The sequence below is a fragment of the Mercenaria mercenaria genome, chromosome 18 (assembly GCF_021730395.1).
Source record: "Mercenaria mercenaria strain notata chromosome 18, MADL_Memer_1, whole genome shotgun sequence".
NCBI classification, from domain to species: Eukaryota; Metazoa; Mollusca; class Bivalvia; order Venerida; family Veneridae; genus Mercenaria; species Mercenaria mercenaria.
Window position 1 is genome coordinate 42,368,671 of NC_069378.1, and position 16,375 is coordinate 42,385,045.

Here is a 16,375-nt window from a genome sequence, read left to right on the forward strand (position 1 = left end):
TGATGCGCAGGCTGGTCTGGATCCATGCTGGTCGCAAAGCCACTATGTTTGTTTTCTCATGGCACGGCTCAATTATAATTAACTGTATCATAATGTATTAAACTAACCAAAGTTATTATTGTATGTAAGAAGTTTTCTCCTACGTTATGTGAGTGAAATAAGTTCATTCGTTTGAGTACTGGTAAAGTGATTGACAGATCTCGTGAAAGACGAAAATCAATATTCAGATTCTTGATGGGATGTAATGAACTATTACACAGCTGACTAGCATTTTTTTATTAATGATATATGGTCTCTTTAATATTTGTGGCAAATTTTAATATGTTATTTGAAATGTCAATACAGTTCAACATTCACGAGGATGCGAATAACTGTTAAAAGTGACAATGTTGTGCTAAATTTGACGGTTGAAGTATTGATAAATGTAATGTATGATCACATAAAGTCATCATCTTTATACACTCGTTTCCTGTTCAAATTTTCAGTTCAATTTATACTTTTTTAAATTAATGTCATATGTAAAAAAAAATACTATAATCTGATTCGAATCATTCTTTAACTTCACATCATTATAAACAAGTGCTTGTGTCATGTGGAGGGTCATGGCCTCAAAAGTTTTCGACCGCATGATCTCCGCACAAGGCATTCTCGTCAGTTTGATGCCTCCGTGGTAAACAGCTTAAAGATTAAATATAAATATTGTTTTACATGCCATTGTGCATATTCAAGCAATTTCCATCAATATGAAGATAACATTAGTTAAGCAAAAAAGAAAAAAAAAAAAAAAAAAAGAAAAGATTCTTGTTTTTGTAAGGATTGTCATTCATGCAATAGCGGCCAGTTACTCTAACAAGGTATACGTAAATCTTTCTTGGATATTTACTTTATCATCCTGTCCCCGCACATCGATTACGGATCAGATGTAAAGAAGGAATGATTGACATGTGCCTGAGTTATTGAACACACCATGGATTCAGTGTTGTTATATTTTCTGGTCCTTTGGGATCATGGAGTACATATGTGTAATAGAGTTCCGCTTAAGCCGGTGCGTGCTAGGGGGCGTGGGAGGTGTTGCACATTCAATTACCTCTCAGGAACAGACTCAATCAAACCGAGTCTGCTATTATTATTCTTAGTTGCACTTTTTGCTTCCTAAGGATTTCATACTCTATTGATATAGGATTTACAATTCATAAAACACCTGTATGTGGGTCTTAAAAGCATTTGGATTGTGTCATTTTTGACGGTATGGTTTTTGCCTAATCTCTGCATAAACATAATTTATGATGAAATTATTTTCTGAACAATATTATGCATAACTGAAACGGTGCAAAAAAGGCAAAATATACCACAATGTCTTTATTTTTGGTAATGTTGACGGAAGGCCTATTAATGTTATAAACTTTCGTCCGAACAATGCTATACTTATCTGTATCTGATTTAATTTATACAGATGTTCGAGCTGTAATAACACGATTTCGTGCATTGATTACCTTGCATAAAATTTAAACTATCTTTTTAAAATAAATAAATAAATAAATGGTTCCTGTTCAAAATACAATTCACGAAAACAGTAACAATCATGCCTTCTTTAAAGATATATAACATAATTGTTTTATCTCTACTTGTGTTATCTGTTGTATACAAAAATGTTTCCACGATTGATTCATTAACGAGATGTGATAAGACTTATTTAAACACTGTAGAGTAAGTGTCCAAGTACGGCAGGGCGTCTCACCACAACTCGTCATTTCACAAACAATTAATGTTTTGTGATATCATACTGGCACCTACAGTAAAAATGTCCCCATCTCTGCTGAATTGAAAGGGCCTGTAAAAGTTGTTAAAAATGAACACAGCTTGGATATAAGTATGGCGTATTGCAATTTTATGTATATATCCATATAGGAAGGAACTATATCTCTCTCATTCGTTTGTAACTAACTGCATGGAAGCGTGTTTCCCTTCATCTGTACAACCTGTTCACATGGCCAATATTATCGCGGACTCATTACCGATAAAGTTTCCCCTATCTCCTAGAAAAAAAAAACGGTACTACTGTCCACTTTATAGTTAGAAAACTAAATGAATATATGTTTAAATAGTTATCACAAGATCAAACGAATGCCATCAAAATTTGTCAGATGAAGCGTTGAGTGCATACATATTACTTTATAGTTGACCCAACCACAAAAAACTACCAAGAAATATAGGTATGATTCAGGAAATGTGATTATACTTCTATCTCATTCGTTTCCAACACGTAAACTTTCCTATGTATAGCATAAGGAAATATACTTTCTGTATATTTATACATCATATTCACCGCACAATTATTTCGAAAAACACACTTAATTTGGCCATTCCCTTTGTTCGTCTTGTCGCGGTTACAAAACGGAACAAAAGACTCAATGTTACACTTGGTCATGTGGTTTGACTCGGCTAAAATATCTTTAGTTAATGCTTGTGTCAATCAATCGCCAAATTCAAAATATTTTTTGTTAATTCGTCTTAGCACTATTTACATATTGTCGCTATTTCGCTCTTCTTTTCTAGTGTTGGTCATTGCGTATGCACTCGTTCAGCCCGTAAATAAATAGCAAAACATTTCCACAAGGGATTGTATTGATCAGCCTCCGTGCTATCAGAGACTAGTCTCAAAACCCTAGGAATTTGTTTTTGCATGACATCTAGTAAATTGACCCGCGGCAATTTTGCCTTCGAAAATGTTTCTTTATACACAGTTTTATTTTAAATCCTGTAGTATGTTTAATGATGTGCATATTGTTTTAATAATATATAATTGCTGTTTATATAAATCCTTTATGACATTTATCAACTGTAATTGCATTCAGCCATAAACGTCTTGACAGATAACAGCTTTATATTATAAGGATGCATTTATAATTATTTTTACTGTTAAATGTTTTATAGAATTCCATTTTTCTAAAATATTATTTCAAGTATTAATGTTTTTGAATCAAAAACGTTTGTGTTAGCATCATTTTTAATTTAGTAAATTTACGTGTTGTGTACTAAATATAAAATCACAGCGACTAGCTTTAATGATTTATGAAGACTCGGGGAGCCCTTGTGTTCATTATTTCATATATGCCTGGGTGAAATATCAAACGTCCATAAGAGAACTGGATGACTTCCTCACAGCGCAATTAGCAAGTCTTGACCTCGCAGAGATGAAAGCAAACTGACGTGAACCAATCTACATGGAGATGTTCTTCACTTGGTACATACAAGTCATAGACACACTGGCCTTTGTTTTAAAGCTTATAAATATGCATGATCTGTCTATAAGATAATCGACTACTTGATAGGTGTTAATATTAATTGTTAATTATTTTATACACTGTCAGAAATTTTAAATTCAACTCATTGCTTAAATATTAATTTGAGTACATATGCACAAGTGAACATTTAAACTATAAAAAAAGACAGTAAGATGTCTCCCTGAACTTAGATTTAGTGTTTCTATATTTTCTAGTTCTTTGGGGTCATGGAGTCTATTCAATATCAGCGTGATAAAATTCCCAATTAAGTCGGTGCAAGGAGGCGTTAAGGGTATTGTACTTGCCATTGTCGCTTATGAACAGACTCAATTAATAGGAGTCTGGTATTATTTTGCTTGATTGTATTCTATGCTTCCAAAAGGCCTTCTTATAGATTTTATTAACTTGCGTCATAATTTCGAAAAATCATCATAAATTAATCACTTATCTTTCAGTACCTTATATAGATCTATGTCAGTTAACATGATTATTTCAGTGATTTATTTAGAATAACATCAACACACTTCAATATGAAATTTGCTATTAAGAGATAACGCATTCAATATGAAATTTGCTATTAAGAGATAACGCATTCAATATGAAATTTGCTATAACGCAGTCTACTAACATTAAGATAAATAGAAGATTATTTAGGAGTATGTGCAATACGATGACAACGTTAAGGGGAGGCTAAAGTATTATATTAAATAAATATGAAATTAAGCCATGCTTTAGTTGTAAAACTGTACTCCAAAGATTAAAAAGCAATAAAGATAAAATATACAATCAAGAAAGACGTAGAGATAATTTTTGAATACGTACTACAACGGTAACAGCGTCATTGCGGAGGCAAATGTCATTTGGATTTTATTATGAAATTGTAAATCTGTAGCTGTAAAAATCCGAACATTTAAGGTCTTATTTACGACTACTGTTATAATTATTTGCTGCTGTTACTCAAATTAAAAGACAAAATGAAGTGTATGCGGCTTGAATTTGGGAAGTTGGTTAATCTGAATGGTCAGCTTGAAAGCAGTCTGCATTGAAACCATCGGCTGAACCATTTTATCGCTGATAGAACTTAGAAAAATCTAAGTGTCAGCTGTAAAGGCATTCTTTGCTTTAACCACGGACTGAACATTTTTCATCACTGATAATGCAATTCCGGTGTTCAAAAATAAAATCATTTTATATAACGCTTGAATTTCCCTCTAGATAGCCTCAGAATTAAATAATTGACTATACAATGATAACAGTAACGGTTATACACCGCTTCAAAGAATGCTTAATCTATTGTCTCCTATAGTCATGTTTAACCAGTATTAAAATGTACAAAAAAAAAACACGTTATAAATTGGATCCGATCGCCGTTAAAGTCTATTAAATGTCTCAGTAATGTTATACCGTCTACAAATATTATTCTGATCTATGTATGCCCAATCCATCTGACAACTGTTTAGGCATATCTCGTCTTTCCTTAAGTAGATTATACATTTAGGTGTATTAACAGACACGGTTTTTAAGGTTTTGCATTATCGGACTTATAGCTTCTTCTTCTTATTATTGTTTTTATCATTTTCATTAATTTATCATTGTTATTATTATTTTCATTATCATTATTGCTAACGGTGTTTTTTATATGAAAGTGTTCTTGTGCATCTATCTTATATGACTTTATGAAGGGAAAAATCCAAGTGATAAAAAAATGATAAATACAAATATCTGTGAATATTGAAAGCATATATACTGAATAATAATCAATAATTAATGTTATTTCCCATTTTTTTAAAAATATAAATTACTGTGTTAGCACTGTGAAAGTTTATGTATCGTTTGATTCAATTATGTAATGCTTAGTTTATGTGTATGACCCAAAATAAAAATTTCTTCAATTATTTACATTTAAAACTTGCACGAAGAAGAATATATTTGGACGAACAAAAAGTTTCTATATATTCTTAGAAACTTTTTGTTCGTCCCAATTTATTAAAGTTAATGCCCGTTAACGTTAACGCCCATTTGTCACGTCTACGTCATTTCCTTCTTATGTAGAAATATTAAATGTCAGCTGAGAATTAAAGAGAAAGCATGTTTTTACAAGACGGTGTAGGTTTTTGAATTTGCATAATCATATAATTATATGAATCCGCGCTTAAAAATCGATGTAATCAAAATTAATACCATTGTTATGTATAAATTTGCAATAACTTGGAAACAAAGCTTTAATTTATAGAAAATTTATGTTAATTTAGAATTTAAATAGCGCCTGATTTTATGTGTCTATGACACCCTAACGCTCCGATTTAATTAGTTAACAGTCGTGGTAAAACTTAAGTTGAAAACATATCTTAATAACTAAATTTGATCACAGTTCAAAGGCTTGGGTTATCTTAACTTAGTTTGTCAATATTAATGCATTCAATTTATTTATGCAATTCCACCTAATTTATGCAATTCAACCAACCAATAGTATTATTCTTAACATCAATTTCCTTACAAATTTCGAGAAACTGTACACGCAGTAATTAAAAACATTTGATCTTACTGACGACTTGATTCAAATGATCGTGGTATTTTCTGGTGTTGTATCATTTATTAGTTAAACATTCATTGATGCATTATAATTGTATTTTAATCAACACTAAAAGTCCCGACAAGTAAGTTTGTTGATACTGCGGCCTTGTCTGTGTTTTATTTTAATACATTCTTATGGCAATGTACATGTACTCCATTGTTATAAAATCCAAACAAGTTGGCTTTATAAACAAATGATTATTTTTGTGTTAATGTATAAACATGTAAATAAATTATTGCCTTAATTCAAAAAAGGGAAACACGTTTGTGGATTTCATGTCAACATCTAAAAGAATAAGCGTTTTATTTTATGCGACCACAAATAATCCTTGTATACTTATTACCCACATGAGCCGTGCCATGAGAAAACCAACATAGTGGCTTTGCGACCAGCATGGATCCAGACCAGCCTGCGCATCCGCGCAGTCTGGTCAGGATCCATGCTGTTCGCTAACAGTTATCTAATTTCAATAGGCTTTGAAAGCGAACAGCATGGATCCTGACCAGACTGCGCGGATGCGCAGGCTGGTCTGGATCCATGCTGGTCGCAAAGTCACTATGTTGGTTTTCTCATGGCACGGCTCAAAAAATAGCGCGCATGGGCCCCGCGAAACGGCAAGTATTTGCATTCTGTACATAAAAGTAACAAGAAAGATCAATATCAATAACGGTGTTCACAACTGATTCAAAATAAAATTATAATGCAAACTGCATGTATATTACAGTTTATGAATGTAGTGTACCATTCCAGGCTTTCCTATCTGTGTTTCTGTTGTCATTTACTAAAGGAAATCTTACTATGTTTATACACATTTATGTGTATCCTAGACATTACTTTCGATATGTTTTAAAAAAAACTATTACCTGAATTGTACGTGTTGTCTGCTTTGACGTTACGTTACTAGTTTTACTTTACGGTAGAAAGATTAAGGCGCCAGCGCCGTTGAATTACCCTCAAATATGCCTTTAAATGCATATACTCAAACAATAAGTTAAACAAAAACGACAAAATAAGCATATGGCTATACAAAGTTTATAAATCAATGTATGTCTGATTTATGTACAATTTATTACTCTCTCCAACAGACTGGATAAAACAAAGTCTGCTTTTATTGTGCTTGCAAAAGGTTATCCTTACAAGTTTCATATCAGCAACGATCACGATTTATGTTCAAAATACATATATAAAGCTCATATTTATTTCTTTTAAAATTTACTCTCTTCATTACAGTGAATTTAAGTTAGTCTGAATTTTTGTCCAAATTTTATTCATAAAAGATATACGATTACGACAGTTCCGACTGCGCAACTTTCCGTCCTTCGACTGAATATAGCCGTATATTATTGGATGAATTTTGCACTACGATTGCCATCTGCAGACCAATGAATGATTTACAGTACAATGGTAGTTTAACATTTGATGTCAATTAAAATCGCATATAAAATCATATGTAGTACCAGCATCTCGTAACTTGGACAGGTCTTCATACATTGTGCATAATTATTAATAATGTTCTTTGTTGACAAGAAGGAAATGTTTTAAATTCGTTCAGTAAGTTGAAACCATTTAAAAGCTTCTGACCGTGTTGACTTTGTTGAAATAATTCAACAATGCTTCAGTCAGCAGCTTTAAGGGTCCTCATTTTATTTGGTTTGGTTTGGTTTTGCGCTTGTGTCCATGTTGCTGTTGATCTTAATGGATGGAAGGCATTGCCACTTGACAACAAAAGAGCTGTCGATTCAATGGACCTAGCAGCTAAACATCTCGCCGGAACGCTGAAAGAACCCGTGACTGCTTTTCAGTGGATAGAAGAAGTAAGTTTCTATTTTTATTGTTATCAAATCGATTACGAATTTTAAAAATGAATGTTATATGAGCCGTGCCATGAGAAAACCAACATAATGGGTTTGCGACCAGCATGGATCCAGACCAGCCTGCGCATCCGCGCAGTCTGGTCAGGATCCATGCTGTTCGCTTTCAAAGCCTATAGCAATTAGAGAAACTGTTAGCGAACAGCATGGATCCTGACCAGACTGCGCGGATGCGCAGGCTGGTCTGGATCCATGCTGGTCGCAAACCCACTATGTTGGTTTTCTCATGGCACGGCTCATTATATTTTGGACTGTTTTTAATATATTGAGAAGGAGTAATGAACTAATTATGTGACTGACTTAAACTGACAGGAATATTTTCTCAAATTAAAAAGGTGAAGTGAGTTAACTTCATTTCTGGAATAAACAAAGTAAGTGTATTCTTAGAATGAGATAATTATTGTTTATTTATAGAGAAATAGCTACCTTAATTGATTTATACAAAACGATAACCATTCATTTTCCAGAAAAATAAATTTCCTTAATATGAATAAGTGGGAAGATAATTAAAACTTTTTTTTTAAAAAGTAACTGATCTTAAGTGATTGTATTAACTGATTAACCTTATATTTATAACCACATTCTTTATCCTTAATGTTTTTATGTGAAAAGATCACCTGATATTTTAGAGAGTGTACTATTCTACTGTTTATTTTAAAAGATAGTCCTACTTTTCCAAGCAAATAACTATCATCAGTGTAATCATATGGAATTGTAACCTTATATTTTCCTGTAAATCAGCCATCGGAAACGTAATTATATGTGAAGATAATCCTTCATGTTACAAAGAACCAAGTCAGCATTCTAAATGTATTCACTTTTCCAGAGATAAAACAATTTGAAACATAATTAAAAACTTACAAACTTATCAGAAAGACCTTATTTTCTCGAGACGAGCATTTGTATTTAACCATTGTCATGCCGGACACGACTGATTCTGCCTTTCCGACCAGTGTAGATCATGATCAGCCTGCACATTCGTGCAGTCTGATCATGATCCGCATCGTTTGCCATTCAGTCAGAAACGTTTGGTAAGCACCATTTTCAACAGTTAATGGTACCGTTAAACTGAAAGATGTACATGCTCATTATAAAAATTTAGCAGGGTAAGGGTTAAAACGTAATTATATTGGAAGGAAACGTTACATTTTCAAGTTAAATATTGAATATTTCACATTAACTATTCTAAATGAATTTGTATGAGAATTAGCCTTAAATTTTCCAGAGAAATGACTAGTCAAAACGAGAGGATAAAACTCTCATATTTTACAGAGAAATAACTGTTCAAAACGTAACTACGAGTAAACAAAAAGATACAGAAAAATCAGTAGAGTAGACATATTTAAGTTAACACGGCTACGTACAAATGTGATAACTTATAAGTGTATTATACCTCTGTCATGGACAATGTTTACATACATGGAATAATGAAACTTTCCCAGATCTAGCACCTCGCTTAATTACATTTAAAGTGATTTGTTCCTGAAATTCAGTTTCAAAATAGAAGAGGGTAAATGCTTGATTGAGTACAACTGAATTTGCAATCATAATGTGAAACCGAAATCCTTGGGGACAATTGGGTTTGCATTTACTGTACAATGTGAAAAAATGATAATCAGCGAAAAATACAGATAACAACACAAAAATTAGTAGTACGTGCAAAAAAGCATTTATTTTGTTACCACATTTTGTCCATTATAATCACATTTCTTCCATTTTAGAACGTTCCAGCTTTGGATTTATACCGAGTGTCATTCATTGGCATATTTCAGCAGGGAAATGTAAGTTTCTTTTAACTATTTCGATACGTTATTTGTGCTTTATAATTGTATATTAACTAATCTAGTATCATAAGAGTCCCATTTTTATACAAATATCACAGGAATAATACGGTATTACATTGTAAGTATGCAATGTATATATTACAATGTATAACACGCATGGTATATTAAGAATAAAACATACTTTAAATTTTAAATGAACATGCATTTGAGTAATGTTGTGGGGAGGTTTGGCCATTGAGTTTATAACGTTGCATGAAATATGGGCATTTTGTCAGAAAAGCTTTTCATAGTTTCATAGTCAATAACGCAATAAACTCATAACTATAACGTATAATAAGATTTTATGTTTGAAGATCATGCAATAAAAACAATTTGTTAAAACAAAATGGACGTGCTTGTCCTTCGTTTCGGCATTCTGGTTTGATGCCTGAAAGTGATCTTAATATAGATTTTATGAATTTCTAAAACACTGAAATGAACATGAAAAATGTATGCGAATGGATTGAGGACAATCGAGCTAACTACTAATTGGTAAGCCATTCAATGCGTGCATACTATTTTTGGCATTATTTTGTGTGTGTATATATAATGGTAAAATTGCACATGGAAATTATGAATATACAGGTTTTTAGAATTTCACATGTTTTTTTTTCAGGCCTTTGAATGTCACGCAGATGCGGTTTGGCTAACTAATCCATCCAATATAACGGTGTTCAATACAGGATGCATGGCGATAACTTTAAATAAGAATTTATACGGCGGTGTACGTTAGAATGCCAAATGAAGGCTTTTGGGGGTTGTTTGAGAAGTTCGTGGAATTTCTTGTAATTATTTAAATATTAAACAGATTTGTTTGAAAAAAAGAAATTTACATGCTCTTAGAAAAAACTCTATGAGAAAGAATTTTTGGTCTGGTAATGTGATAAATATTTGTATCCTTAGCAACGCACCATAGAACACTCGGCGCAGAGCAAAACTTCTGCCAATTTGAAGGAAATTTATTTCGTTAATAATGATTCATTAAAACATAACAAAAACATAACAAAACAACGGAAGGTGACTGTAACAAGCATATTTGAAAACAAATAGGGGAACTGGAAAATAACAATCAAGTTATATGGAAGGTAAACGCGTTCAAACTACACGTGTAAAGGTCGCCAGGTTTTACTTAAGACTTTTTAACAATTTGTATTTCAAGGTGGCAAGAATTCCATTCCATTCACAGAACTTTTATAAACCTTCTTCAAAATGTGTTATAAATATGTTATTTGCCGGCCCGTAGCCATTGATAAAACGACCCCAGACCTTATAAGAGTTAAACCAGAATGTCAGACATTGACAAATGTTTCATCACCCTCTCATGATACCCATCACAAAAAGTTCTCTTCTCGCATATTGCTTCTAAAATGACAGTTGCAAAGAAACCATGGGCTTTACGACTTCCCTGTCGGAAATCGTCTTACTTACTTACTTACTTCTATTGTAATACGTTTGACAATTTATTGGACATATGCATATTTGACTTACATAATATTGCATAAACATGATAATTTCTGAACAGTTTACATATAATTTAATGAAGAAACAGACAAAATACAGTTTTGTGGTGAATACCGTCTTTGTTTTGATACAGTTGAAGGAAGGTTGATCAATGTTATTAATTTAAAGAAATTGCCCGCCAAACAATGTAATACTTGTGCGATAGATTTAACTTATACAGATATGCATACTTTGATAACACAATTCCACGCCTTAATTACCATGCATGCATTTAAAACTATCTTTCTTTTAATACTTAGTGCTTTTTTTATATACAATCCATAAATGGTAACAGTTATGCGGACTTGAATGACTTATTAAAACACTGTGAAGATAGTGTCCAATGACGACAGGGCCCTAGCTATACCAACACAAGTAATGTCATAATTAAAATTGTCATGTTGTAATCTCCGGAAATGTTTAATAAATCGGTGTGTAAAATGGTACTAGTTCGGCTTAGTTGAAAATACTTAGGAGAGTTGATGCTGGTTCATGAGATATGAGCACAGTTTATGAACATTATCATGACTTATTATGATTTAACATATTACTATATGAGTCGTGCCATGAGAAAACCAACATAGTGGCTTTGCGACCAGCATGGATCCAGACCAGCCTGCGCATCCGCGCAGTCTGGTCAGGATCCATGCTGTTCGCTTTCAAAGTCTATTGGAATTAGAGAAACTGTTAGCGACCAGCATGGATCCTGACCAGACTGCGCGGATGCGCAGGCTGGTCTGGATCCATGCTGGTTGCAAAGCCATTATGTTGGTTTGGTTTTCTCATGGTGCGGCTCATATATTCCATATTTACGTACATTTATACAGATAAAAAAATGTATATGTTGGGAGGATGTCTTCGGGGATGCAGGTAGCAATAAACATGAATCAGATCTACACTGAGCAAAACTTTTAAACCGGCCATCTAACTTTGATAGGAAACTAAAGAGACATATTTAAATGATTTTTGAAATATTAAATGAAACTCGTTAAACATTGTTACACAATTTATAGCGATGAATCTGATAAGTTGATTGCATAAGTATGGAATATTAGCAGAATTACAGACGTAATAAATGGCTCACCGCCAAAACCAAAAACACTACAAGAAAATATTAATATTCAGGAAACTTAATACATTTGATATACATCTCTTGCATCTAAATACAACGTGTGCATTTTCTTATTATCAGAAAACAGTTTCCCTTATTTTCATAATTATCTCCACCTGGCTAAATATTTCGGGTCCATTACTTAATAAACAACAGGTTTGTTGTTTCCTATTTTTCGTACACTCACGGGAACAAAGGAATTTAAGAACACTGCGTCTCATTTGGTAAGTGGTCTAGCGCTTTTTCAAACATAAACCGACATTTTCTCAATGTTTCTTTGGCTATTTATATCTTCTTAGTATCCAATTACGGCAGGGCGCCTAGCTATACAGATGGACCGGCATACTACACTACCGATGTCACATTCACAAAAATGAATGCTTCATAGATAGCTTATATACCAGCACATACAGTACAACACGTTGGGACTGGTATATTATTATCATATCATTATTTTATAATCTCTGTTCATGTCTCATAAATCAGCAATGTCTTTTACAAGCCTTTTCAACTGACCCGGGCTAGAGAAACTTCACACGCAGAGTGAATTTATAAAGCACTGTAAGGTTAGTATCCAATTACGGCAGGGCGACATGAACAGAGGTTATAAAATAATGATATGATAATAATATACCAGTCCCAATGTGTTGTTCTGTATGTGCTGGTATATAAGCTATCAATGAAGCATTCATTTTTGTGAATGTGACATTTGTAGTGTAGTATGCCGGTCCATCTGTATAGCTAGGCGCCCTGCCGTAAATGGATACTAACCTTACAGTGCTTTATAAATACACACTGCGTGTGAAGTTTCTATAGTCCGGGTCAGTTAAAAAGGCTTGTAAAAGCCACTGCTGATTTATGAGACATGAACAGAGATTCTAAAATAATGATATTTATATCTTGTTGCGTCGGTATTATTATGCATGTTCTTGTTCGCGTCAATTAATTCGCAGAGAAATAAAACAAGTACTTATCAGCCTTCGTGTTACACGAGCTTAGTCTCAAACTGTGAGGAACTTGTATCGGAGGACAACTAGCAAACTAACTTGCGGCAGGGTTGCTTTCGAAAACATGGCTTCATACCCAGTTTTATATTAAACCTTATAGCATGTTTAAGGATGTACAGGATATTGCTTATGATATTTGTTCATTTAAATCCAACATGACATTTATTAATGATAAAACTGCGTTTCGTCTTCAACATCTTGACAGATAACACAATTACAAGGATGTATTTAAAATTTAATTGACAGTTAAATTTTCTTTTAAATTCTAGATTACTTAAACGTATTGTGCAAATATATAAGTATTTGAAGGTATTTGAAATTTACATCAATAATCATTTGTATTTATTTACTGAATTTTACGTCACATCGACATTATTTCGGTCTTGAGTCGACACCCTAGTTTTCATGGTTTAGGATGACCTAGTGCCCCTTTGATCAATATTTAAAGTATTGTAGGACACTGGTCCGCAAGCAAGAGACGAATTTCTTGTTAATTTAACTACTAGTATGATGCTTTTATTTCTCATATTTCTTAACCCATACATTTGTTTTTCGGTCTTCTAAAATGCCGACATATAGCCTTTAACGCTAACCGACCGTTAGCTTAACCGGCTGTTAAAAGTTTCAAACAACACGGTCCAGATCCAATCATTATTGAGGAAGTTGTGCGCTTGATAGCAACAATTTAATTTTCTTCAAAAGGAAACATTAATTTTGCATTTCAAGAGAATTTTAGAATTGAGAATGAACAAAAAAAAAAGAACATTAATGTATCAAACAGATCTGAAGATATAAATATATCTTCCTCTTCTAAATTAAAAATTCCGCCCAGATATGAATGAATACAAAGCATAACTCAAGTATTTATTGTAAGATGATAATTTTGGATTAATTTTATTGTCTCGCTGATGCTACTCATGATAATGATCATACTGGAAAAGGATAGATGACGTCAAGTGACATCAAATAATGACACTGAAATGACTTATTTTTAAAAAATTCGGATACACAAGGCTTCATGAATCATTTACCGATTATAAATATTTCTTAATTGTGGACTACAATAAACCTCGCATATAAGGAACAGCTAGGGACCTCTAACAATTGTTCCTTATAACCGAGGTTCCTTATATCCGTATAGCGAACACAATTTGTATAGCGAACACTATTTGACTGACGTTTCATAAGGGCGAAGTGTTCACACTCCAGGCCGACGTTGAATCTTTATGTGAGGAAGTTGCTTTTCTAGTACCGGTCCTTTCCTGGAGAAATGGTAAGGTAAACTGCCTGCATGTATATGGCTGAAATAGTGTTGAAACGCGGCGTTAAACCTAAACCAAGCCAAAATGGTCGTCGGTAAAAATGACCGTAATTTATGTTTATTTTTGTCGGTTATTTCTATCTTCTTTTTAGAGAGCGCTATATGACTATAAGATATGTTGCATTTACTCCCCTTACCTTGCTTGACTGCATGTTATGTGAATAGCCATCAATACTGATATAAAATAAATGTTCAATTTTTATTACAAAATTTTTAAATTAGACTACCCATTAAAATTTAAAAGTAAGGTGTTTATACTTTTGCTATTGTCCATTTTAGCACCTGCTATAATTTTTACAATTGGAAATTTGGTAAACTGGACTGTTTGCCATTGTTTATCACGTGTAATTAGCACATTTATTTAGGATAGTATGACCGTAATCGTGACTGATTTTCGTTCACTATTGTAAACATGAAATACCCAATACATGTAGCTGTGAAACATAATCTTGAGTAAAGTCTACTATCGTTTAGAATTTGGTAATTTGATGATGTTATATATTTTCTTTTTATCGTATCCGTGAATTAACAAACTAAAGATCATAGAAATGAAATAATCTGCGTTTATTCATGTGCATGAAAGCGATTTTCATGTGCATGAAAGCGCGTAATAGTGCCGACGTTACTCTGACGTCATCAGCGATTCTCTTGTTTATTTCCGGTTTTCAATAATTTTTATTCTTTATGTCTGTTCGCTATAACCGAGGGGTTTTCCATTGAATTTCGTACTTTGGGACTGGAAAAAGTGTTACTTATAACCGAGTGTTCCTTATAACCGAGTTCCCTATAACCGAGGATTTTTACATTGAATAAAGAAGGAATTAGATCGGGGAATTGAAAACTGTTCCTTATAACCGGGTGTTCCTTATATCCGAGATCCTTATAAGTGAGGTTTGCTGTAGTTAGCTGTACAAAATGATGTAGTATTGACATGAAATAATTTCCCAAGACAATGTTCTTGATTGCTTTTGTCAAGTTCACATCAACTTGCAAAAGTTTTATCATACGAATGATAAATACATTAAATCTCATTGGACAGTTAGAGCGACCAGTGTATATGCAATATTGTAATAAGTGCATGTATAATAAGTCTTCAATACGGAAGTAAAAACAATATAATATGACAAATAATATGGCGTTATTATTGCAAACGTTTATTTACTATTGAACATAACTTTACAGATTGAAGTAAAATATTTATGAACATGTAGATATAGTACAGTAAGTTAGAATATCTAACAATCATTTAATTGCTTCTTTTAATGACATGATATTTGATTTTGTGCTGATTTGTAGCTAACATTTATTGTTTTACTCATGAATAATGTACGAATGTTCTTTATTGCGGAAGTTTCTGTCTACTACATAGAACATAAAACATTTTATTCGTATAGATGTGTTTTAATTGATTCTGCTAGCGTATTAAAGTAATTGCAACATTGGTCTTTGTTCTAGACCTTACAAGTAGGTGGACTCTGTCTCAACGACTACTTGATAATTGTTCAAATGAATAATTAATAGCGAGCGTAGCTCGCGAGCAATTGCGCGAAGCGCAATTGCGAGCGCGTAGCTCGCCTTACGGCAATGTGTAGGCGAATATAGCAAATGTGTGCCGAATGTGGCCAAGTGATGTAGCTGAAAAATTTTCCTCCCGCCTGGGCGCCGCCATTTTGCGGCCGCCATTTTGTTCTACTTCCGTCAAAGTCGGGAAAAAAATGTTGTTTTTTTTTCGTTTTTTTTTTAATTTCACACTTTAGTTACAATGTCTATATTCATATAGGTGTCTATATTTTTTAAGAAGTTATGTTATGGAAATAACTTCAATTTTGCTTTTATTTTACGTAAAGTGCACCCGTTTCTGCGCGTGACACTGAGGGATACGG

General features: G+C 33.1%; 1 protein-coding gene across 1 annotated transcript; it reads left to right on the forward strand.

Moving 5' to 3' along the window:
- The first annotated feature begins 7,296 nt into the window (after window positions 1–7,296).
- On the forward strand, window positions 7,297–11,125 carry LOC123538916 (insoluble matrix shell protein 2-like). The gene is made up of 3 exons (XM_045323332.2): window positions 7,297–7,673; window positions 9,452–9,511; window positions 10,170–11,125. The coding sequence occupies exons 1-3, from the start codon at window positions 7,470–7,472 to the stop codon at window positions 10,284–10,286; spliced, it is 381 nt and encodes a 126-aa protein (XP_045179267.2). The 5' UTR covers window positions 7,297–7,469; the 3' UTR covers window positions 10,287–11,125.
- The last annotated feature ends 5,250 nt before the right edge of the window (window positions 11,126–16,375 follow it).

Excerpts from the sequence above, each read along its gene's own strand:
- LOC123538916 (XM_045323332.2), top strand. The coding sequence starts at position 7,470 with ATGCTTCAGTCAGCAGCTTTAAGGGTCCTCATTTTATTTGGTTTGGTT. Across the intron at positions 7,674-9,451 it reads CTTTTCAGTGGATAGAAGAA|AACGTTCCAGCTTTGGATTT; the intron begins GTAAGTTTCTAT and ends CTTCCATTTTAG. Across the intron at positions 9,512-10,169 it reads GCATATTTCAGCAGGGAAAT|GCCTTTGAATGTCACGCAGA; the intron begins GTAAGTTTCTTT and ends TTTTTTTTTCAG.